The sequence below is a fragment of the Pogoniulus pusillus genome, chromosome Z (genome assembly GCF_015220805.1).
Source record: "Pogoniulus pusillus isolate bPogPus1 chromosome Z, bPogPus1.pri, whole genome shotgun sequence".
Lineage (NCBI taxonomy): Eukaryota > Metazoa > Chordata > Aves > Piciformes > Lybiidae > Pogoniulus > Pogoniulus pusillus.
The window spans coordinates 5,282,399-5,308,043 of record NC_087309.1 but is presented as its reverse complement, the minus strand read 5'-3'; the positions used below and the strand labels follow the sequence as shown (position 1 = coordinate 5,308,043).

General features: G+C 43.8%; 1 protein-coding gene across 2 annotated transcripts; it reads right to left on the bottom strand.

Annotated features, from left to right (window-relative positions):
- Positions 1–500: 500 nt before the first annotated feature.
- Positions 501–17,458, bottom strand: CZH5orf34 (chromosome Z C5orf34 homolog). Of its 2 annotated transcripts, XM_064176552.1 has the most exons (12): positions 17,264–17,458; positions 16,906–16,995; positions 8,825–9,462; positions 8,072–8,167; positions 6,691–6,814; positions 5,742–5,833; positions 5,470–5,539; positions 5,003–5,173; positions 3,954–4,042; positions 3,139–3,231; positions 1,782–1,822; positions 501–1,079 (listed from the first exon to the last, which is right to left on the bottom strand). In XM_064176552.1, the coding sequence occupies exons 1-12, from the start codon at positions 17,456–17,458 to the stop codon at positions 886–888; spliced, it is 1,893 nt and encodes a 630-aa protein (XP_064032622.1). In that variant the 3' UTR covers positions 501–885. The 2 variants fall into 2 exon arrangements, with proteins under 2 accessions (XP_064032622.1, XP_064032623.1); XM_064176553.1 differs by lacking the exon at positions 6,691–6,814 and having other exon boundaries at positions 5,813–5,833.
- Between the last annotated feature and the right edge of the window lie 8,187 nt (positions 17,459–25,645).

Below are 25,645 nucleotides of genomic sequence, written 5' to 3'. Positions count from 1 at the left end.
GGGGCCCTTTGTTCCAGAAGAACATAGAACTGCTTGAGAGTCCAGCACAGAGCCATGGGGATGATTGTGGGAGCGGAACATTTTCCTTATGAGCAAAGGCTAAAGGAGCTGGGTCTCTGCTGTTTGGAGGAGACTGAGAGGTGACCTCATTCATGTTTATAAATATGTAAAGGGTGAATGCCAACCCAAGGGGCAATGAGTGGAAGTGAAGGCATAGGAAGTTCCATGTAAACATAAGGAAAAAATTCTTCACTGTGAGGGTGACAACAATGGAACAGGCTGCCCTGGGAGGTTGTGGAGTCTCCCTCTCTGGAGATATTCAAGACCTGCCTGGATGCAGTCCCGTGTGATGTGGTGAAGGTGAGCCTGCTCTGGCAGTGGGTTTGGACTAGATGATCTTTTGAGGTCACTTCCAGCCCCTAGCATTCTGTGAACTGATAGATCACACAGACCAGAAAAAGCTGAAGACACTTTAAATAAGTATTTATTTATTCCAAGCAATCAACTAGAAAGCATTTTGCAAAAAAAAAAAAAAAAATTCACTACTGGACTAATTGGTGTAAGCTTCTGAATAAAAGCCTATTTTTACAGTTAAAAAACTGCTTGTCCCTAGTCTTTAGAGCAGTGAACAAAGTAGCTTGCAAGACCTCTAATAAAAATAAATTACACACATTCAAAAGCAATACTGTCTTCCATAGGGCTGTGCTCAATTATTCCACCTTTTCCCCTATTCACAGGACACAATTGGCTGCTGATAAGACTGGTCTTCTAATGGCAAGTTAACACTACCTCCAGCCTTCATTGCCTTTGCACCTCAGAGCTTAGGCATGGCTGGGACAGCTCCTATGAAGACACAGAATGCTGCTCTTCACATGATACGAGGCTTCACTTCCCAGAAGTTGCAAGTAGGGATTCAATATCCTGGATTACTTTAGAAGTCTTTTCCAAAGCCTCCAACACACACTTTTCATTGATTTCTTCCAGCTCACTCCTGTTTCCTGTTTTTCCAACAGCAATAACAGATGGATTTGTTCTTGCAGCAGATACCCTCTCCAAAACATTGCTATTATCCAGTAAAACTAGTGTTATGTTAAGAAAAAAAAAGAAACTCCTCCTCCTAAAGAAATACTTCTCTATATTTGTATCCATCATTCTAAATAGCAAAGGCTCACTTTTCATAGCACTGTAATTAAATAAAGACAGAAGTAAGAGAGTGTATAACTTTCTACAACGTTTATAGAAAACATGTTTAACTTCAGTTTGTCCAAAAGGTGCTTTGGAAGGGAAAATATCTGATGTCACACAGCACAGCTTAAGAGCATGTACTCTTCACCCTAGTTAAATAGAACACTCAATTCAAGACAATTCTGAAGGAGCTTTTAAGTGTATGGGACACAGCAAACTTCTGAGCTGGCTAAACACAATGAAACAACAGTAAATTAGCTGGTAAACAGGGAGATATTGTACTGCAACAAGTACCAGAGAAACTGCATCATCTCCTTCAGGAATGATTAGCAGCTGTTAGCAAAACTAACACAATACTCCTTTTATTTCACTTTTTTTTAGAATTTTACTTTTGGATTCTGCTATTGGTTTTGTATTATAAATAAGAAATCAAAAACTATCTTAAAAAGGTAATTAAGAAGAGGGCAAGAGTAAAAGCAAGAGCAGATGAGAACAGGATAGAGAGCCTCTGATGGTCTAAAATGGGGATTTGAGTACCTAGATGAACAACACAATATAAAAATGAAATAAAACCTTTACATCTTTCAAAAGGATACAGTTAAATCTCTGTATTTTTTCAAGCTCAGCATCAGCAGACCTGCCCAACAAAACAAAGGTGATTAAACTGTATAGTATCAGAAAACATTCTCCAATATATTTTTTTAATTTCAGATTGGAATTTAGTAGCTTTTAGCAATATTGAAAAGTAGCAATAATGAAAATTACATTGATGAAAAAAAAAAAACCACCCAAAAAAAGCTTTATTTTTGTCATACCACTAGTCAGTGGCTGCCACTGTCAGTCATTTGCATTTCCAGACATCACAGCTCTGCTCTAAGAATAGTCTCTTTGTTGTATGTAAGTATGAATATAGATAAAATTTTAATTCATCAGCTACTGAATCTGCTATAACTTCAATCACAAGTGCAATGGGCTTCAATTAACACATTTTTAATACCATAGTATGTATATGATGTCAGTAGACCTGTGCTAGTTTGAAGCAAGCTGGAATGTTTTGGTAAAAGAACTAGATAAGGGGCAGTGAAATGAAAACAATTGATGTCAACTTCTCTCACAGTCTCGCTGAGAGCTCTGGGAAGGAGAAGTAAACTTTCTCCATTTTGTCTCACTCTTGCTTTTGCCTTAGACCGAGACACATCTTTATAACATCACTGCTTTGTAACCCTGCTCCTTAACCTCTTGGCCGCACCTCTCTTCTTCCTGAGAACTGGGGTAAGGTTGAGAGGGCCGGGGGAGGTGTTGGGGTGGTTTGAGAGCCCCTCCTGGGGACTCAGGTTTCTGGGAGGGGAGTTGTGCTTTTGTATTGTTTATCCTTTGTATATTTCTGTATATAATTGTATGTAACTGTATATATATTGTAAATAGCTGCTTGTAAATTCTGCTAGCTGTAAATAAATTGCTTCATCTATGTTCCCAGAGGCCGTCTGAGTTAGCTGGGGCAAATTCAAAAGTGTAGGGGGTGGGTAAGAGCCCAAACCATCACAAGACCTTTGGTCATCAGCAAGTATTGAAAAAGACAAGTATGTTAGCAAGAGAAAGAAGAGTAATTTTTAACTGCTCGGTGTTCTGTTTGTAGACCTCTAAAGGCCTTTCTTAGCCTACTTTATATTTTTCACATTCCAGGATACTATTTCTGTAAGATGAGTTCTCTTTTGGCAAGTTGCTCTAATTCTGATTTTTAAGGAAGGCAGACAGAAGCACAGTGAGACATACTTCCCCTAGAACTCAACTTACATAACACTTTGAAAATATGAAACCTCACAAAAGAAAAGGACTTGCAGTTTTAGTTTTTGACCCACAAAAAATCAATCTATAAAATTCACAGTTTACAGTATATTTGAGTTTTATATTGAATATTATTTGCAGTCAACTATTTAGGATAAACAGGAATACCAATTTTCTTCAGTGACAGAGTGTGCACTATATTCAGGAATCTCCTTCCTTTCATTCAAACTTCTGCACCATTCTATTGCTGTTCTGATATACCTATGTTAACATGAAAATACACAAAAAATGTGTTTATTAATATGAGAAATACACTCTATTAATACAAGTAAAAAAATATGAAGGCATCAAGCAATGCACCTGCAACTGCAAAAAAAACCCAGCCACAATTCAAAAATGAGCTTTTTTCTCTGTTTCCTCACCCATTTCCACTGGTTTTCTTTTTTCTAGAATCTCCTTCAAGTTTAAATCTATGCATTTATAGAAACTTACACCAAGGCCATGTGATTTGTAATGAACAGTTTATGTTAATAATAATTTGTGAATATCTGCTTGCCAAAATGCAGCACAGTGAGCTTCTGATGATTCCCATAACAAGGCTGCAGTTACAGCAAGCAGATTAGAGCAAGCAATCTGCAGGCAGGGGCCAGTATCTGTAATAAAGCAAAACCTGGATAAAGTGTTACTCAGTTCTGTGTAACAGCTCAATGCAGGGCAAACGTTTTTTTCCTTTTTTCTTACCCACTGGTGTAAATGCCAAGTTGCCTTTTTAAGAAAGATGTTATTGTAACAATTATAACAGAATGCAAGCATGCAATGGTCCTGAGATGAACAGGGCTTTGCCAGATATAAGATAGAGCTTTCATCATTACATGCTTGCTCCTCACTCCCCACTGAATTTTCAGTAAATACCATTCTTTTCACATAAAAGGATATATACAGAATACTTCTAAATTTAACTTTGATTCTTAAATTATTTATACCTTTCATAGATTCCAGGATCACTTATTTGTAGTAGCTTCTGTACCCCATTAGGAGTAGTTAACTTAAACCAGCCTATATCTTCATTTACCTTAGAAGACAAAAGAAAAAAACCACAACTGTTACTCTTCTGTTGCAGCCTGATTTAGAGAAAAAAGACAAGCCACTTTAAGAGTTAGGTATCCTTGAACACTGCACTACAAAACACTTGAAAAGTTTGTGTTCTGCTAAAGACAGAATTTAGTATAGACTACTGAGACAAATATGAGGGGCAAAACCAGAACCAAAACCCCAGAGAATTCCTGGCATGACCTTGACACTCTTTTTATGTGATTCAAGAATAATTAATTTCAAAAAGTGTGTAGGAACGTTTGCAAACCTGTCAGATTTTCACTTCTTCCTCCTTTCATTGTGAGTGAATATACAGATTTGAGCTTGCTGTCATCAGGAAGTTACGGTGTGTCTTTTGACACGCTGTCATATTTATATTGTTTATATCAGAGATATCCTCAGACACTTTTTTGTGTCTTGTCATCTTAGGCTAATAAGCAAAGACAAAGAAGCCAGAAGTTGCAGCAGTAAACCTTGAATCCCACCTCATAATTTTGTCTGTAGTGCCAATTTGCAGAAATCAACATAATCTTTCTCTATGTGAAGTAGATTTTAAAATGCATATGGAATACCATATGCATAAAGTTACTTTTCTGAGTATTTTTTCCAGTATCCAGCTGCTCAGTCATAGATAGATTTAAATAAAACCAAATTCTCCCTAATTTCATCAATGTGAGTAACTTCTTAAAAGAATAAAGTTTCATTTGCCTCTTTAGGCATTAGTTCATGCACTAAATAGTTTTCCCTTCTTATTTCCAGTTAAAAATACTGGCAATACAATAATTGTGGTTTGCAGATAGTTCCTTTTTTCATTTAGGCCACCATAAAAGCTCAAGGGTAGGCCACACAGGCATTAAAACTTTTGTTTAGTTTCATCCTGAGTTTACTAGTAACAGTTTTCCACAAAGAATTCTAAGAACAGTCATTCCTTATTAGTTACCTGGATCTTACTAGAGGATGAGCTGAAATCCCAGACCAGGTTCAAGGTTATCCCGTCCCAAAAAGCAGCATGGACTATATGATCTGAGTACACATGGAGCCTTCCTATGCCAGGAAAAACCTTTTCATACAGCAAAAGTGGCAACATTTCTCGTCCATCTGACTCAGGTACCTAGAGCCAAACAAATATATTAAAATCTCCAGGAAAGGCTCCTTGCATCATTATAGCTGTTTGCATCTCTCCCAGATTTAATCCACTTGGTTTTTTCCAGACCACAAACAGCTCTCTTTATCTTGAATTGTATTTCTGCTTCAGTTACACCTTTACACAGCATACTTTTAGTTGCCGAATATATACGTTCTGATCTTGGAGGACACACTGACTGTTCTTCCCTTTAACTTGCTCCTTAAAGCCTGTAATAATCACCCTTACAACACTGAAAGATGTAGAAAATTTCAGCTACATACCATTTTCCAGCAGCAGAGATAATAGTTGTAAGTTAATGATAGTTTAGTCTTGTAGCAGTACTGAAGTATCCTGATGAGAAAAAAACACAAATATTGATCATTCATACTTGCTATATATTCTAAACAGTTGCGATTTAAGGTTTTAGATATCTCAGTGCTAATAAAAGTTCCTTTTTTTTTTACCCTCAATATCATATCATATGTAACTTTAACTATTGTCCTTTCAAAGTCAGAGGAATTAAAGCAACAATTAAGAAATACAGTGAAGTTACTTGGTAGCCTGAGTAATAATGGAGGATATAGAATATGGATTTCCTGGTACATCTGGAGGTAGGCTGCTTACTGAATACATCTTCTCTTCTCTCTGCAGTGAAGAGCAGAAAGGAGGAGAGTTAGTAGCATGCAAATAGTATTAAAAGCTTGCAAGAAAATGACTTTCCAGAAAACAATCAATCGCATTTGTCCCAGAACAAAACAAAACAAATTAAAACCAAATAATCGTATGAATAGTAAGAAGTTGTATCCTTTAGTTCCACTTCTGTGGGAAGAAGCAGTCACAGCATGGGACTAGAAGTTCTTTTATCAGAGAGGAGTCTGTATTTTCATTACTGTGTAAGGTATGTTCAGCTACAAGCTAAAGGCTAGGTTTAAAGAGTACAAAGTTAATCCTTAATTCTGTTTTAAAATAGAAAGCACTGCATAAGCACGTGAGAGGATCTCTGCTCTGGGGAAAACTGAACAATAGGCAGGCATAAAGAGGTAAAACCATTTCTTCAGCACTGAGCAGCAAAGCCAGAACAGAGTTTATATCTTCTAGGTCCCATCTCCATACAGTAAAATACAGAACCAAATATATCTATATTTAATTAGTGCATTAAATATAAATATAGAAGCATTTAAATATAAATATGTATTAAAGACATTAAAGACTAAATCAGAAATGGTTACTGCAGAGTCTTATGACAGTACATACTTCAGCTTGTGAAACAGATGTCACAAGGAGGAAGACTTTTCTGATTGTGCCTATAATGTACAAAAGTACATTCTGAAACAGAAGGAATAATCTCAGTTTTTGTATGACTGATGTTTTGATTCAGTCACTATAGTAATTGCCAGTGTAGGAGCTTCCCTGTAGACTACAGTCAAATGTGTTAAAACTAAGAAAACTGCTAACTTGAAGGAATTTGGAACATATTTTAAAATACTTTTATAGTTTTATACCTTTTTTGTTCCTTTCTGGATCGTGTAATGTATGAAATACTTTCCCAAAAATGATCCCTCTGACTTGAAAAATGAATCATCACCAGCATAAATTTCTGTGATGTTTGTCCTACCATGGATGAATCTGAGAGGAATAACAATATTTTTAGCAAGTATTGAAAACTAGACAAGTAAAACAGGTTAGTACAGCTGAAGAAAGCACTAGGCAAAAGCACATTTTCAACACAATTCTCACATTGAAAGCTTTCTACTGTTTCACAGTTAGCAGTCTACCAGTTATTTAACACAGAAGAACAGCATTTCCAGGCCTTTTTTTGCTTATGTGTGTGGATAGGGTGTGGGAGTTTAGGTAAGGAAAGCTTTTTTTTTGTGTTGAGGTAGACATCTCACAAGAGCTGCTCATTCCACTGACCACAAAATACAGTAATTCTACAGCCAAAGTCCAATTTTAGTTCGTGGATCAGCCCTACCTAGTATACACAAAGAATGAATGATTCCTGAACAACCTGAAGATGTTAATTTCCACTGCAGTTTTGTGGTTTTCACTAAAATCAATGTTTTTTCACTTGCGATTATACAGTATCTTGGAGCCTAAAACCCATCTAATGACTCAATTATGCATCTCTGTGGTTAAATGCCTGGACTTTAGACTTGAGGACTAAGTATAGCTACTTGTACACTTCCAGAGAAAAGATGTGTATCTGGAAGTGCTACTAACTTTTTTTTTCTTTCAGATAAGATGAAAAATTAGGGAATACACCCAGAAAAAAAATGAACACAAGGCAGAAAGACTAAAGCATTAAAGAACAGTTAAGTTATGCTTTTATCAAAGACTTTTAGGTGCTAATAGCAACCATTGCATTTCTGAGCTAGACAATTTTAAAGTGAGGATTTCAGAAGGATTATATATATATATAAACACATAGACAAGGCTATTTGCCAGGACATCCAGTTTAGATGCCTGCAACAAGCCAATCATGTAGGTCACCAAGACAAACATTTCTGAAGTGTGAAATCATCATCATCAAAAAGAGCAACAACACAAAGCACAAAGAAACTAAGCATCCTAATTGCCAGTGAAGTCTGTTGGAGCTCCAGCTGTCTAGTAAACTCTTAAGAAATCAGATAATCAGATTACTTCTTTAAAAGTCTTAAACATGGTTTCAAATTGTTTCAGACAACAACCTTCAGACCTAGAAATACACTGCAGTAGAAAATAATGAGGTCCAATGAACAAACATCAGAAGTGCACAGACTCTTACATGAAATTTGTGTAAATTTCTCAAAGACTGAGAAAGACACAAAGTAAGATTTTATCTTAAAGCTTAATTCTCACACAAATAAAGCTTTCCAAAGACAAAGTGTATAATTTTCTGCATACCTGTATAAAACACCCTGGCACCATACAATCTGAATTAGCTGAGGGCACGAGTACTTTTCAGTACCTTGATTCTGAAAGAAGTCACAGAAAGTCCACCTGTACAAAAGACAATAAAGTCTTTAGGAAGCCTGAAGATCAGGGCTTTCTTTTGTGCGCTGGTAATCACTTCTGTACCAAGAAAAGACTCATGCATATATATTAAAAGGCAAAAGAGATCATATATTTTCAGAATCCTCCATTTCCTTCATTATCCACAGTAGTTACTAAATCAGTTTTCTCAAATCTTGAAATGTTGTGTTCTTTCCAGTTTAGTGGAGCTGACAGGGACCTGATGTCACTGGCCCACCCCAGAACCATTACCTTCATAAAAGGGAAAATAAAGCCCAACCAACCAAGAAAAAAACAAACAAACAAACAAAGAAACAAATCCCAACAATAAAAAAAAAACCAACCCAAAGCCTGTAATGTTTTTTTCAGTATTCTCTCTTTTTTTTTTTTCATTTACATATTTATGCAGCACACCAGCAAATAAAATTTACTTCCCTCTGGACTGACTTATCTTGTGCTTATTACAATAGGGTACAGAATGTTACTTTCATAAATGTCACGTTTCAAGAAGCTCCTTAAAAAAAGCACAATAGCAATTTTGGTTTCATTTTTTTATGGCTGGAATTTTGCTAAAGGATGAAGTTCCAAACTGCAGAGTTGTAGAACGTATTTTAACACAACTGCAAAGTAAACAGTTTAAATTACCTGTGTAAATGTGGAGCTCTGCAGCTGAGTGGCAGAGCTGTAGGTAGATGAGAAACTGCTTCGTGTGTTTTGTGGTCTTTTAAAGCACCAGCTTCCACAGGTGTAGGGTTGTTTTGCTCATGAGTCTTCACTACATCCTTAGCAGCATATGAGCTGTAACACATTAGTGCCAATGATAAAGGGTATTTCCATTCTTCTGGGTAAGAGGAAACAGACCAGTGCTGTGTAACCCACGTGTATTCACAAGAACCATTTGTGTAGAGTAAAGGAACTCTGTCCTTCTGGTCTGCTGATTTGATTGGATCTCTGTCTTTATCTCCCACAGAAATGTGTACACTCTTACTCTCTATTCCTGTTTGTACTGATGACATTTCTGCAACAGACTTTCTACTTGATTTTCCATGCTGATCTCCGGTTTGATAGTTGCTGTTCTTTTGGGAGGAGCATAAGGATGCCGCAGACGACTGGCTGACTTTGCATAAGAACTCCACGGTAAATTCTTGCTGCAACTCTGACAGGTAAAGGTGAGCATAACCATCTACTGATGAGATCCGCACACTGCCGTTGTCTGCACATCTTGTCAGATCAGCTGTATCAGGGTCAGGCCATCTAATTTCTAAGATGTCACTGAAAAGAATCTAATACAGGAAAAAAAAATATTGGGATGTGCAGCAAGATGAAAATTACCAGCTTTGCAGAAATTATGTTCTGTAGGATTTACATTTAAATTAGTTTGGTTCCTTCTGCAAGGTGATGTATGGCAAGAACCTTTACCCTGTACTTATTTGCATACATGAACTCAGGCAGAAGCAAAACATTTCCATTACATCTGTGTCCTCTTAACAGCTAGCAATAATGTTTTAATTTAATATGCATTCATGAATTAGTAAAGTGCATAACCAACTGACCAGGCACAAATGCCCAGGGGCAGTAGTTATTTCTGTTTCCAACTAAGAGAAAGCCTTAATTATAATTTCAATTGCCAGTAGACTTTGTGGAAAGCCCATATCAGAACTGTCTACCTTAACCCCCCATGTGCTCTGAAATCTTCAGTTTGTTTATAAAATTAAAATAAGCCTGTAAAACTGCATACAACATGTATTGACATATTCTTACCCATAAGAAAATGCACTGGAAAGGCTTTGCAGCTAGCTGGGTAATGTTACTTAATTGCACAGCACAGCAGATTAAGTTACACAGCTGTCAAGGGTTAAGGCTGGGCTGGCCACTAGATGAGTAACAGGCTCTCTCTATTAACCAGTCTGCTTTCCCAGAGGGGAAGAGAAAGGAAACAAAGTAGAGACACTCAAGGAAAACTATACCAGCTTTAATTAAACAGCAAAATAAGGGGATACACATAAAATCAATATTGAACCCAAATCCCCTCATTCCAAATGGCAATCACAGTATCACATAGTACCATCAGGGTTGGAAGAGACCTCACAGATCATCAAGTCCAACCCTTTACCACAGAGCTCAAGGCCAGACCATGGCACCAAGTGCCACGTCCAATCCTGCCTTGAACAGCTCCAGGGACAGCGACTCCACCACCTCCCCGGGCAGCCCATTCCAGTGTCCAATGACGCTCTCAGGGAAGAACTTTCTCCTCACCTCCAGCCTAAATCTCCCCTGGCACAGCCTGAGGCTGTGTCCTCTCATTCTGGTGCTGGCCACCTGAGAGAAGACAGCAACCTCCTCCTGGCCACAACCACCCCTCAGGTAGTTGTAGACAGCAATAAGGTCACCCCTGAGCCTCCTCTTCTCCAGGCTAACCAACCCCAGCTCCCTCAGCCTCTCCTCGTAGGGCTGTGCTCAAGGCCTCTCCCCAGCCTCGTTGCCCTCTCTGGACATGCTCAAGCATCTCAGTGTCCCTCCTAAACTGGGGGGCCCAGAACTGAACGCAGTACTCAAGGTGTGGTCTAACCAGTGCAGAGTACAGGGGCAGAATGACCTCCCTGCTCCTGCTGGCCACACCATTCCTGATGCAGGCCAGGATGCCACTGTCTCTCTTGGCCACCTGGGCACACTGCTGGCTCATGTCACCACCACTCAGACTGGACCCAGCAACAGACAGGAAATGGATTTAGAAGATGAATTCTGGAACTGAATTTGGGAACAGATGGATTGGAACTGAAGGCAGAATGAAGAGTCCTTTAAGAAGAGGGCTTAACCCTTGTGATCTCTTGGCTTTATACTCAATATGTAAGATGGAATATTTTGGTCAGTTTAGGGTCACCTGTCCTGCCCATGTGTCTCCATGTGTGCAGCCTCTCATTTTACAGCACCTTAACAGGGCCCACCATTTATCAGTTACCTAGGTTTCCATGGGAGCAAATACAAGCAAAAGCCTTTCTTCACACCAGTCCTAAACAATAACTATAAACATGAAGAATTATCTCTTCTAGAAGCAGACACTGTCTGCAAAAACATACTGTTAACTTCAAAGGGCAGTACTTTGGAAGAGTCTTGCCTGAAAAGTAAGAATCACTGAACAGAATTATTTCTGTCTCAAATCAGCACAACAGCTATTGCTGGAGTGTGCATGAAGTGTTATTTGTGCAGAATTTAAATACATAATAAAGATTTGAGATTTTTGCAGTGCAACATTTATAAAGTCTCAAAAGAACAGCCTTGCCTTACTGTTGTGATAGTCAAGTATAGATTGCTGCTTCAATTAGCACTTCTCTTAAAAATGTTTTCAATGCAAAAACATTTTCTCTGCACATTCCCTTACGCTACCCCATCTAACAAAAATGAAGATGATTCTCAGTAAAGTATTCCAAACAAGAACTGCAGCTACCAGAAAGCCCAGATTAAAGCCTTGTCCAAAGTTGCAGTGTAGAACATCTACTCATCTTCTGAAACTGGACTTACTGTCAAGATAAAGAATGCTTTTCCAGCAGTCTGCAGTCTTGCTGCAAAAATACATATTTTTTTTATCCCTGATCACTATACAGAAAATGCTTAGTCTGCTCTCAGCAGAAGACTCATTGTAAAGCACTGATCCCAAGTAAATGCAGAAATGCAAATTCTCTCAAAGAAGGTGTGATAGGGAAATGGGCAAATGATTATTCACACTCATCATTTGTTTTGCCTCAGTTTGCTCACTATTGTTTCATTTGACTGACTTTTCATCAAATACGTTTCAACCCAGATCATACTTTGGCCCAGCACTGGAAAAGCCTGGAGTCCAATAAAAAAGAAACATGGCAGCACCAGTGTAATGGCAAGGAGGGAAAGTCTCCTGATGTTTTTTGGTGCACTAAAGATGAAAAATTACCACAAAGAATCGCAAAAGGGCCCTATGTGGAGAAAAAAAAAAAAAACAAAGAAAAGGAGGAAAGGGGAGTCAAGTGACCAGAGAGTAAGGCTGCAGATAAAAATTCAGCAGAGATCAACAATGCAATATATAAACAGGGAAAAACTAACCTAACTTCAAAGAGTGAGCGCTGAGCCAACTACTGATATACAGGAATAAAATCTGGGCATTCTCCCTCTTTACTCTGCTCTCATCAGACTCCACCTGGAGTACTCTGTGCAGCTCTGGAGTCCTCAATGCGAGAAAGACATGGAACTGTTAGACCAAGTCCAGGGGAGGCCACAAGGATGCTCAGAGGGCTGCAGCAGCTCTGCTATGAGGACAGGCTATGAGAGTTGGGGCTCTGCAGCCTGGAGAAGGGAAGGCTTTGAGGAGACCTTATAGTAACCTTTCAGTATCTGAAGGAGGCCTACAGGAAGGCTGGGGAACGACTATTTACAAGGTCTTGCAATGACAGGACAAGAGGTAATGGGTTTAAACTGGAAGAGGGGAGATTCAGACTAGATGTTAGGAACAGGTTCTTTACAGTGAGGGTGGTGAGACACTGGAACAGGCTGCCCAGAGAGGTTGTGGATGCTCTCTTCCTGGAGGTGTTCAAGGCCAGGTTGGATGAATCATAGAATCATAGAATCAACCAGGTTGGAAGAGACCTCCAAGATCATTCAGTCCAACCTATCACCTTGCCCTATCCAGTCAACTAGACCATGGCACTAAGTGCCTCATCCAGTCTTTTCTTGAAGACCCCCAGGGACAGTGCCTCCACCACTTCCCTGGGCAGCCCATTCCAATGCCAATCACTCTCTCTGTGAAGAACTTCTTCCTAATATCCAGCCTATACCTACCCTGGCCTTGGAAAGCCTGTTCTAGTGGGAGGTGTCCCTGCCTATGGCAGGGGGTTGGAAATGGATGATCTTAGAGGCCCCTTCCAACCTAAACCATTCTATGATTCTACGAGTAACAGTCCCAGAAAATCATGCTCAACACCTGGCAGCAGTTCAAGCAGTGTAACAGATTTTTGAAAGTTCTAGGAAAGGGACAAGAACAAACAGAAGAACAAAGTGATTATGTGATTACACCACTGACTGTATTCATGGCTGAATTCCATTTTGAATACTATTTGTGATTCCAAACAGGCCATTCCACTGACAAGATTCCCTTCTCCAAGCTGTCTAAGGAAGTGGATGGTTACTGCAGCCAAAGCAGAGACTAAACAAACCACAGCACCGTGCTATTTTGGTTTGAACTCAAGCATAAGCAAAACAATACAGTACAATCGTACAAACATTTCTGTACACAGTAACCCAGTGAAAGATTTGTCACTGTTAGCAGCAGGACACAGGCCTTAGGCTACCTGTGCCTCAGACTAACCCTGCAAAGCCTCAGGCTGGCTTGTTACCAACTTGTTACTAACCAGCACATGCTGAGTGAGCCAGCCCTTGATAAGTGTTGTAATTTTATAACACACTGCTGAAGTATGGGAGAAGCCTGGAAAAGAGACAGCTTTGAGGAGATCTTGTGGTAGCCTTCCAGTATCTGAAGGGCGCTACAGGAGGGCTGGAGAGGGACTATTGACAAGGTCTTGTAATGAGAGGAGGAGTAATGGGTTTAAACTGGCAGAGGGGAGATTGAAACTGGATGTTAGGAAGAAGTACTTTGCAGTGAGGGTGGTGAGACATTGGCACAGGTTGAGGGTGGTGAGACACTGGCACAGGTTGCCCAGGGAGGTTGGGGAGCACAGAAGCACCCAACGTGATCAAAGATCTGTGCTCCACAACCTCCCTGGAGGTGCCCAAGACCAGGTTGGATGAGGCCTTAAGTGACCTGTTCTAGTGGGAGGTATCTCTGCCTATGGTGGGGATGTTGGAACTGGATGAGCTTTGAGGTCCCTTCCAACCTAAACCACCCTGTGATTCTGTGAAATAGCAAAGGCCCTGAAGATGTGGGAAACATCTGAAAGCAAGAGGCCACAGAACCATAAACTGGTGGTGAATGACTGAAGTATGTTGAAGAAGCTACAAAAAGATTGCTTTTGCTTTAAGAAAAACAGCAGCTGAGAAACTGGGAGGGGAAAATAAAAGGAAATTTATTTCTCAGCATCCTGAAGCAGGTATTGACAGTGGAAGCAGCAAGAGAGAAACTGCCTGGTAACCTGGTCAGCTTCCAGAACAAGATACTGTCCTGTGTGGAGGAGAGTGGAGGGGGTACCCAGTACTGCTAACAACAGACCATCAGCTTTGTGTTGCTGTGGCTTGCAATGAACTTAGAAGTGACTGTTAACAGCTGTTAAGTGCATGGCGATGTGACTGTTTTCAGCAGCTAAACAGAGCCTGAAGTGTGTTAATGATGCAGTGCCAACTAGATTTTTTTTTTACATTGCTTTTGTGATTGTCTTGGTATCTCCACCACATGTTGTGGTTGTGTGCACTTGGATGAGTAAAGCTCCTGGAAATAGCAAATGGAGTCTCAGGATGGACCTTCCCACAGAGCATTGCTCTTCTCCAGTCCTTTTCACAAGAGACTAACACAGGTAACTTCAGTAGGGTAACTATCACTGATTCTGAGCCTGCCAGCCTCTCAGGAAACATTGTCCTCATTCACTAAGTGTTAACTAAAAGGGTTCAAATGCAGAATATATAACAATTCAGTAATTCTATTACAGAAACAAACCCACTGGTTTTCAGAATCAGGATTAACCAGGTTGGAAAAGACCTTCAAGATCATCGAGTCAAACCTATCACCCAACACCTGCTAATTAACTAAACCATGGCACTAAGTGCCTCATCAAGACTCCTTTGAAACGCCTCCAGGTATGGGGACTCCACCACCTCCCCGGGCAGCCCATTCCAATCCCAATCACTCTTGCTGTGAACAACTTCTTCCTAACATCCAGCCTGAAACTACCCTGGCAGAGATTGAGGCTGTGTCCTCTTGTTCTGTCCCTGCTTGCCTGGGAGAAGAGCCCAACCCCACCTGGCTACAGCCTCCCTTCAGATAGTTGTAGAGAGCATTAAATCATAGACTCCTACAATCAGTCAGGGTTGGAAGGGACCACAAGGATCATCTAGTGCCAACGCCCCTGCCATGGGCAGGGACACCCCACCCTAGAGCAGGCTGCCCACAGCCTCAGCCAGCCTGGCCTTAAACACCTCCAGGGATGGGGCCTCAACCACCCCCCTGGGCAACCCACTCCAGGCTGTCACCACTCTCCTGCTGAACAACTTCCTCCTCACGTCCAGTCTGAACCTACCTATCTCCAGCTTTGCTCCACTCCCCCTAGTCTTGTCACTACCTGATTCAGGTACCTGTATAAGAATGTGTCAAGCCATGATTGTGAAGCTACCCTGAACAATGCAGGGGCATCAGGGTTCTGCTGGGTTCAGAAATTCCCTTGGAGTAAGTTAAAGTTAACTTAATTAGCTAAGTATATTTGAATCAAGGAGAGTTATATGAAAGCTTTTGGTTTCCTGTGTCTTAAGGCTAAAATAGAATCATAGACTCAGTCAGGACTGGAAAGGACCACAAGGATCATATAGCTCTAACCCCCAGCCACGCACAGGGACACCCTACCTAGGCTGTGAATATGCAATATATATAAACAGATGAGGCTGCCCACAGCCTCATCCAGCCTGGCCTTAAACACCTCTAGAGATGGAGCCTCGACCACCCCCCTGGACAACCCACTCCAGGCTCTCACCACTCTCATGCTGAACAACTTCCTCCTCATGCCCAGTCTGACTCTCCCCACCTCCAGCTTTGCTCCATTCCCCCCAGTCCTGTCATTAAGATCTGCCCTGATCCTCCTCTTCACAGTGTCACAGTATCATGAGGGTTGGAAGAGACCTCACAGATCATCAAGTCCAACCCTTTACCACAGAGCTCAAGGCCAGACCATGGCACCAAGTGCCACGTCCAATCTTGCCTTGAATTGCCCCAGGGATGGCGACTCCACCACCTCCCCGGGCAGCCCATTCCAGTGTCCAATGACTCTCTCAGTGAAGAACTTTCTCCTCACCTCCAGCCTAAATCTCCCCTGGCACAGCCTGAGGCTGTGTCCTCTCATTCTGCTGCTGGCCACCTGAGAGAAGAGAGCAACCTCCTCCTGGCCACAACCACCCCTCAGGTAGTTGCAGACAGCAATAAGGTCACCCCTGAGCCTCCTCTTCTCCAGGCTAACCAATCCCAGCTCCCTCAGCCTCTCCTCGTAGGGCTGTGCTCAAGGCCTCTCCCCAGCCTCGTCGCCCTTCTCTGGACACGCTCAAGCATCTCAATGTCCCTCCTAAACTGGGGGGCCCAGAACTGAACACAGGACTCAAGGTGTGGTGTAACCAGTGCGGAGTACAGGGGCAGAATGACCTCCCTGCTCCTGCTTGCCACACCATTCCTGATGCAGGCCAGGATGCCACTGGCTCTCTTGGCCACCTGGGCACACTGCTGGCTCATGTTCAGGTGGGTATCAATCAGCACCCCCAGATCCCTCTCTGTCTGGCCGCTCTCTAAAGCCTGAAGGGCTTTTAGCCTTACTCAGAGTACACAAACTTCTCAGTGTCTGGCTACGAAGAACATACATCAGTAGAGGAGTAACAGCTCAAAGCGTTTAAAATGGTCGTGCTCTGATGAAGCAGCAAACTGCCCTAGGCAGAGCGCACTCTGCAGGGGTTCCAAGCCTGTGTTCATGCGGATGCATGTGCAGGTACCCATGTCCACTTACACTAGGCTCCTGGGAACGTTTGTTTTACAACAGAATTGCATGTGTGACTCTCACCTGCTTCCTTTCTGGAGGTATAACACTTGAAGGCAAGTACGGGCGAGAAGAAAACTTGTTACGGAAATCTAGAGCTCGTAGAAGCTGCTCCTGTTGAAGGGAGAAGAATATGATCCTGTTATACATCGTAAGTTCTTCTATGCAGCCATAACTCAGTTACCAGCTGCTTCCATGTTCCTCTTTTCTATGGCAAAGCCTGAGAGATCTCTAGTTCACCCCGAGGAACCAGGAGCTCGGCGGCAGCGCCGGAGCTGCGCTGGCTGCCCGCTCTGCGCCCGCCGGCAGCGCGGCGGCCCGCGGCCAGGCAGGGGCGTCCCTTGCCCCTGCGAGAGCATGACAGCGCCTACCCGCCGCGTACCCGGTAGGTACTGAGAACGAAGGCGACCCGTTGGCGGGTGGTCTCCGGCGGCTGGAGCGGGTGGGAAGAGGCGGGCAGCGCCGCTTCATAGAGGTACTCGCAGCCGCAGGGAGACAGCAACAGGCGGGCCCCGGCAGCGTAGTGCACCTCCACCGAGTTATCGGCGTACAGCACCATCAGGCTTTCCGCCTCCATGTCCCCGGAAGGCCGGAGCGAGTGGGCGAGGGCAGACACAAAGGCAGGCAGGCAGGCAGGCAGGCAGGCGGGCAGGCAGGCGGGCGGGCGGGCGGGCGGGCAGGCAGGCAGCCGCGCCGAGGGCTGGGCGGCCGCAAGCCGCCGCCTTGGCGCGGCAGGAAGCGCGGGGCGGGACGCCGAGCTGCGGCCCTGCGGCGCTGCGGCCCGCGCAAACGGGCGCTAGGCGGGCTGGTAGAACGGCTTCGCCTGCAAAGGACCTCAAACCGCAACCCGTTCCACCCCCCGCCATAGGCAGGGGCACCTCCCCCTAGAACAGGTCGCTCAAAGCTTTACCTAACATAGCCTGGAGCTCTTCCAGTGAGGGAGCAGCCCCAACCTCTCCGGACAGCCTGTGCCGATGTCTCACACCACCCTCACTGGAAGAGCTGCCTCCTAACATCCAGTTTAAACCTCCCCTCTGCCACCTTAACCACATGCCTTCTCGTCCTGTCATTACAAGACCTTGTCAATAATCTCTCCCCAGCCCTCCTGCAGCCTCCTTTAGATACTGGGAGGTCACTACAGGGTCTCTTTGAAGCCTTCTCCAGGCTGCACAGCCCCAACTCTCTCAGCCTGTCCTCACAGCAGAGCTGCTGCAGCCCTCTCAGCATCTTCGTGGCCTCCTCTGGACTCGTTCCAACAGCATCATTCTGCCAGCCGGAGAATAGGTGGAAAATGTGTCCTGGTTTATATGCACATCTGAAAACGAGCTGGGTGGAAATACACACCGTGTTGTAATCCAAGTGAAACTGATTAAGTAAATGTGTAGTGATGCTGTTTAAATTGGGGCTCAGTCAAGAGAAGTGTGGGCAGCAGGGCAAGGGGAGTGATCCTCCTGCTCTACTCTGCACTGGTGAGACCCCACCTGCAGTACTGCATCCAGTTCTAGAGCCAGTGCCACAAGAGGGCTATGGATGTGCTGGAAGGTGTCCAAAGAAGAGCCACGAGCATGATCAGAGAGCTGGAGCTGCTCTGCTGTGAGGAGAGACTGAGGGACTTCAGCCTGTTCAGACTGGAGAGGAGAAGGCTCCGACGTGACCTTGCTGTGGCCTTTCAGTATCTCAAGGGGTCTAGAAGAAAGCTGGGGAGGGAGTTTTCAGGCTGTCGGATAGTGACAGGACTGGGGGGGGAATGAAACAAAGCTAGAAATGGGTAGATTCAGACTGGATGTTAGGAAGAAGTTCTTCAGCTTGAGAGTGGTGAGACCCTGGAATGGGTTGCCCAGGGAGGTGGTGGAAGCCTCATCCCTGGAGGTGTTTAAGGCCAGGCTGGATGAGTCTCTGGCCAGCCTGATCTAATGTGAGGTGTCCCTGCCCATGGCAAGTGGGTTGGAACTAGATGATGCTTGTGGTCCCTTCCAACCCTGACCCTATAATTCTATGACACTGCATTGGTTTTCTAAGGAGGAGCACTGATCAGGAGCTTTATGGTTATAAAGCTATTCACTTCAAACAAACCTCTTCCTAACATCCAGTCTGAATCTACCCATTTCTAGCTGCATTACGTTCCCCTCAGACCTGTCACTACCTGACAGCCTAAAAACTCCCTCCCCAGCTTTCTTCTAGACCCCCTTAAGATACTGAAAGGCCAAAATAAAGTCACCTTGGAGCTTTCTCTGAATCATAGAATCATACAATCAACCAGGTTGGAAGAGACTTCCAAGATCATCCAGTCCAACCTAGCACCCAGCCCTATCCAATCAACTAGACCATGGCACTAAGTGCCTCATCCAGGCTTTTCTTGAAGACCCCCAGGGACGGTGCCTCCACCACCTCCCTGGGCAGCCCATTCCAATGGGAAATCACTCTCTCTGTGAAGAACTTCTTCCTAATATCCAGCCTATACCTACCCTGGCACAACTTGCTCCAGACTGAACAGGCTCAATTCTCTCAGTCTTTCCTCACAGCAGAGCGGCTCCAACCCTGTGATCATTCTCATGGCTCTTCTCTGGACACCTTCCAGCATATCCATATCCCTCTTGTAACAGGGCTGCAGAACTGGATGGTGGAAGAAGTAGAGAATATGGATTTTCAGTTTGGGTTGAAACAGTGTGAAATTTGCAGGAAGGAAGCACAGAGGAAAAAACAGGTATCCTGCATTGAGAAATAAGTGAGTCATGGAATAAGGAGGAGTTAGATCTTGCCATGTTTGAGGATGAGGCAGATTAAAGAGGACTGGGAGATAGTAAGTGTACATTTGGAAACTTCTCCAGCTGATCCCCTGGTTCTAGTGAAGTTGTGAAATGGAACACACATAGTGGGACCACCCACTAGGGATTAGTTGCAAAGGACCCTGAAGTAGAATCACAGTACTAATTGTTGGAGCAATGAGAAAGCAAACCCTAAGGTCATTTCTGAGAACAATTGAATGTGCAATCGGAGATCATAGTACACTGACTCATGAGTTTCTATATACGTGCCAGAATGCTACCTCCCTTTGCTAGGATGAAATTTACTATGCAAATCAAATGCTTAAGTGATTTTTTTCCCTGAGGTGTCCATACAGTCACACAGCCCACAAGAAGTAGCATGGGATGCTCAGATCTGCTTGGTGACAGACAAGATTCCAGAAGAGCCTGGAAACAAGATTTTGGAGCCGGTGCTGAATGCAGCAAAGCCTTTGTTTTTGGCCTCAAAGAAACCATGCAAAGTGAAAAACATCATCCCAGTTAAAACAGAACTCATGCAAAGGATCTGAGCCTTTGATAAATATTTTCATGCAGTATATACTCCTATCTTACCAGTTTAGAGGACATGCTACTGGAGAGTAGACTGCTACAGGGTTTAAGAGCAATTAATCTGTTAACTACCAGCGCACACCTTACTGTGCAATACCCGGCTAAACAAACCATATTACTGTTTTACACTTGTAAATTGCTTTCTTTTGCATTCCAGTGGACAAACAAAGCCAAACAATCTTTGCCTTTGGCCAGAAGACCTCCACAATGGAAAGAAAGTTGCGGTTGCCTTAGACTATATTCCTTCAAGAATTCAAAGCACCTCTGCTCTGTAATATACCAGCAACAGAATTAGAACAGTGGCAAAGTGATAATAATAGTGACTATTTTAAACTGAATTAAGGACACAGGAAAATCACCTGACTGCAGAAGGAGCTGCCAAACACAAACAGTTGGAGCCCTGATACCTGGCAGAAAAAATGATGTGAAAGGTGCCCAGTGTCCAGAAAAGGAGGATCAATTGATGGACAGTATGAAGTGTTCAAAGGATACAGAAGGATTCAAACTCATCAAGTTCTTACTGTGACCTAAGTGACAGAAATCACCCTTTAATAAAATTACCTGAAGGAACACACAGGGGAGCTGATGCCATGATAAGCAGATTTAAGAAGATATGTTCTAGGTCCAAAAATGAAGTCAAGTGCATACCAAACAGTGAGGAGCTGCTTGCAGTGGAAATTACTCTAAAATCCAAAGGAAGTCACTTGCAGGCAAAGTAAAAAGGGGTATAATGCTAGTACAACACTGTCAAATAGATCTCTCTGAGCTACCAAAATATGGGCAATAAAAATACCTATTTTGTTGAGTATCTTTTCTGGGTGTCCTGAAGCTTTCCCTTGTAACAACAATCAGGCTAAGCAAGTTGCTTAAATTTTACGGAAAGAATCCCTAAGCTTGCAATCTCCAGAGGTTTATCCTCTGACAATGGTCATTGTTTTATTGGTAGACCAGGAAGGATCCAATTTCCATCAGTTAAAATGGAATCTGCACATCACTCACAGAGACACAGTCTAGTGGGAAAATAGCAAGAATCAATCAAACTACTGTAAGACAAATTGCTTCATTATGCCAGAAAAATCATTGCCCCAATATGGATTATGATTACTCCCAGAGTTAAGAGAAAGAGTAAGACCATATGAAATTCTGTACCATAAACCTAATCCAGTACTGTATCAGAAAGTGTAAAATCCATGTCAAAGGGGAGAAAAAACCCAACATGTTATTTGTTATCCCTTTTAAAAGTTTTGTCATCCTGCAGGACCCTGATTCCTTCTAAAAGGATTTAATGTCTCAAACTTAGAGTGGTGCTAACAGTATAACCCAGGGTGTAGAGTGAGAAAGGCCTGTCTGGAGTGGTCCTGCAGCTCCCTAGCTTGAGGTGAGGTCTGCTTGTTCAGGACATTAGCAAAGATAAATTCTGTGAAGGCTGGCCAGTGTCTTTTCCTGAGTTAATGTGTGCTCAGGTGGCTAAGAGAGCCAGTGGCATCCTGGCCTGCATCAGGAATGGTGTGGTCAGCAGGAGCAGGGAGGTCATTCTGCCCCTGTACTCTGCACTGGTTAGACCTCACCTTGAGTGCTGTGTTCAGTTCTGGGCCCCCCAGCTTAGGAAGGACATTGAGATGCTTGAGTGTGTCCAGAGAAGGGCGACGAGGCTGGGGAGAGGCCTTGAGCACAGCCCTACGAGGAGAGGCTGAGGGAGCTGGGATTGGTTAGCCTGGAGAAGAGGAGGCTCAGGGGTGACCTTATTGCTGTCTACAACTACCTGAGGGGAGGTTGTGGCCAGGAGGAGGTTGCTCTCTTCTCTCAGGTGGCCAGCACCAGAACAAGAGGACACAGCCTCAGGCTGCGCCAGGGGAGATTTAGGCTGGAGGTGAGGAGAAAGTTCTTCCCTGAGAGAGTCATTGGACACTGGAATGGGCTGCCCGGGGAGGTGGTGGAGTCGCCGTCCCTGGAGCTGTTCAAGGCAGGATTGGACGTGGCACTTGGTGCCATGGTCTAGCCTTGAGCTCTGTGGTAAAGGGTTGGACTGGATGATCTGTGAGGTCTCTTCCAACCCTGATGATACTGTGTGATACTGTGATACTATGTCCATTCCACGTTCCAAATGCATAAAAAGGATAGTAATATATTGATTGATGTGTATCCACCATGGAACACCTCACTGGATCTGCACCTCCCACCGAAGAACTACTTCCAGATCAGCACCAGTCCTATAACACACTACTGTGACTCTCCCTCTCTCTGTACTCTTTTTCCCTCTCCATTCTAACTATTTCAGACTGGACATGAGGAGGAAGTTCTTCAGCATTAGAGTGGTGCGAGCCTGGGATGGTGTCATGGAGGGCCCATAGGCCCAAAATTAGGCTTATACATGCCTTGCCTTGCCTGGACATGTTTTTCTGCCCACACCAGAGGTAAACACACAAATGAACACAAAGGGGCATAACTGGATAGGGCTGGGGGATAGGTTGGACTGGATGATCTTGGAGGTCTCTTCCAACCTGGTTGATTCTATGATTCTGTAACAGACCTGTCACCATAAAGTCTGGCCTGCCCAGGGCCCTATGTAATGTGGTTGTAGAAACCCATGTGCCTAGCTTATGGCCCACCGGGTGTTAAGGCCCATGCTCTTCCCATATTTGGGAGGTCCAGGCCTGTGGCTCTCACCTATTATGGCATGGTTTGGCTAACTGCCAAGCTGATTGGTCATTTTGGTGGCCAAGGGGCCATTAATCTTGGCCCACATTTGATAAATAGAGGTACACAGGTAAACAACTGGCTCTTGCTTCTGCTTATACCTGTCTGCCTGCCTGCTCACCCGCAATGTTCACCTGCAGTGCTCATTCTAGTGCCTGCTTGCTTGCTCTGCTGCTATTTGCCTGTGCTATCTACTTTTCTCTACGGAGACAGAGTCTCCCATGGGCTCCCAGCCTGCCATGCACACCTGCACACCACTGCGGTGAGTTACCAGGACTAGATCCTGTACTGCCTTTATCTATGGAGCTCAGTCTCCTGTGCAGCCATGCGCCCTATTGCATGCCTGCTGCCTTATCACTGCCTGGTAAGCTCCACTACCGCGAGTTACCAGGAGCAGACCCTGGATTGTCTGCACACGATTGGCCTGTGTGGCCAGTGTGAGACCATGCTGAGACTGCACAGCATCCTGCCTCTGCACCTGAAGGTCCTGTCAGAAGAAGCCAGGCAACCAGCAGTAGAACAAGGAGACACAGTCTCAAGTTCTGCCAGGGGAGGTCTAGGCTGGATGTTAGGAGGAAGTTCTTGACAGAGAGAGTGATTGGCATTGGAATGGGCTGCCCAGGGAGGTGGTGGAGGCACTGTCCCTGGAGGTCTTCAAGAAAAGACTGGCTGAGGCACTTAGTGCCATGGTCTGGTTGATTGGATAGGGCTGGGTGATAGGTTGGACTGGATGATCTTGGAGGTCTCTTCCAACCTGGTTGATTCTATGATTCTGTGATTCTATGAACAAGTCAGAGACTGTCCTTTCCCCTGAAGCTGGGAGGATTCCAGCCTCAAAAGTCCACAGACAGAGTCCCTGAAGATTGGACACCTGTATAGGCTGTGACGTAGCCCTGGAGGGTGATTGACAATGAGAATTTGTGCGTAAATGCTTTAGTGCTTCTGTAATTCTTTACTGCCTTCTGCCACAGAGCAGAAAGAGCTTGGGCCCATCTACTGGGCAAGCAGCATATTGACCCCAAGCAGCATTTGGCCATGGGGAAATTCCTCTCTCTGTTTATTGTTTGAATGTTTGCTAGTTATGAACAAGTTACTGTTTGATGTTATTCCTAGAATGTCTTCCATAACTGTATAAGAAGAAATATTATTATTAAAATCCAGTGGTTGGGGGTGGCAAGAGTTCAGAATATTGGAATTAATAAATTATATACTTTTATAGAATATTATCTCACTCCAATTAATTTCTCCCCTCTGCCACAATTGGTGTAGGTGGCAGAATACCCCTCCGCAACAAATGAGTTGCCCAGGCAGATGGTTGAGATCCCATCCCTGGAGGTGTTTAAGGCCAGGCTGGATGGGGCTCTGTCCAGCCTGATCTAGGGTTAGGGTGTCCCTGCCCATGGTAGGGGGGTTGGAACTAGATGATCCTTGTGGTCCCTTCCAACCCTGACTGATTCTATGATTGTATGAATCAAACAGCCCCACTACCTTTAGACCCTCTAACGCATAATTTTCAATCAGAAGACAACTCTACTTTTAGACCTATAAAGACCACCTAATGGTGGTGAAGTTGGAAGGAATTGACACCTGGATTCACTACATATGGGTCAATAAAGGTTCATCTGGTATATAGTTCAGTATATTTCATATTGTTATCTGTGAACTTTAAATTTTCATTTAGTTTTTTTTCCTGTTTCTTTGATTTTTAATCTGTAAGTCCCTTTCCATTTTTCATTTTCTTTCTCCTTGTGGGAAAGCTAGTGGTCATCCCAGCCCAAACTCTTCACGTTCAGCCAGGGAAAAGTTTCATGCTGGTACTTATTAAAGAAGGAAGGAAAAGCAGAGGGAAAAGTAAAAATGGCTACTACTCATTACTAGTTACTGCATGCAACTGATACTCAAAGGTCATAATGGATTAGTCCATAATTCCTATGTATGTGCACTTTGTGACACCTGACACAGCTCAGTCAGTACTGGTTCATAAAACTAATAAAAACCCCAGTGACCATTTGCTTGTTCCTTTTGCAGCCCAGCTTCAAATTATTTTATGCCAAGTGTCCAGAATAGTAACATTCTCTGTTAAACCACACTTGATTTGTCAATTGTCACAAAAATCATGCGTACTTATTCTTATTTTTCTTATTTCAACCAGGTTGGAAGAGACCTCCAAGATCATCCAGTCCAACCTAGCACCCAGCCCTATCCAATCAACCAGACCATGGCACTAAGTGCCTCAGCCAGTCTTTTATTGAAGACCCCCAGGGACGGTGCCTCCACCACCTCCCTGGGCAGCCCATTCCAATGCCAATCACTCTCTCTGTGAAGAACTTCCTCCTAATATCCAGCCTAGACCTACCCTGGCACAACTTGAGACTGTGTCCCCTTGTTCTATTGCTGGTTACCTGGGAGAAGAGGCCACCCCCCACCTGGCTACAATGCCCCTTCAGGTAGTTGTAGACAGTGATAAGATCACCCCTGAGCCTCCTCTTCTCCAGGCTAAACAGGCCCAGCTCCCTCAACCTCTCCTCATAGGATTTGTGCTCCAGGCCCCTCACCAGCTTTGTTGCCCTTCGCTGGACGTGCTCCAGCACCTTAACATCTTTCTTGAATTGAGGGGCCCAGAACTGGACACAGCACTCAAGGTGTGGCCTGATCAGTGCTGAGTACAGGGGAAGAATAACCTCCCTTGTCCTGCTGGCCACACTGTTCCTGAT

Coding starts and splice junctions, on each gene's coding strand:
- CZH5orf34 (XM_064176552.1), bottom strand. CDS start 17,458: ATGGAGGCGGAAAGCCTGATGGTGCTGTACGCCGATAACTCGGTGGAG. Junction 6,815..8,071: donor TGCCAGGGTGTTTTATACAG/GTATGCAGAAAA, acceptor TATTCCTCTCAG/ATTCATCCATGGTAGGACAA. Junction 1,080..1,781: donor AAAAATACAGAGATTTAACT/GTATCCTTTTGA, acceptor ACATAACACTAG/TTTTACTGGATAATAGCAAT.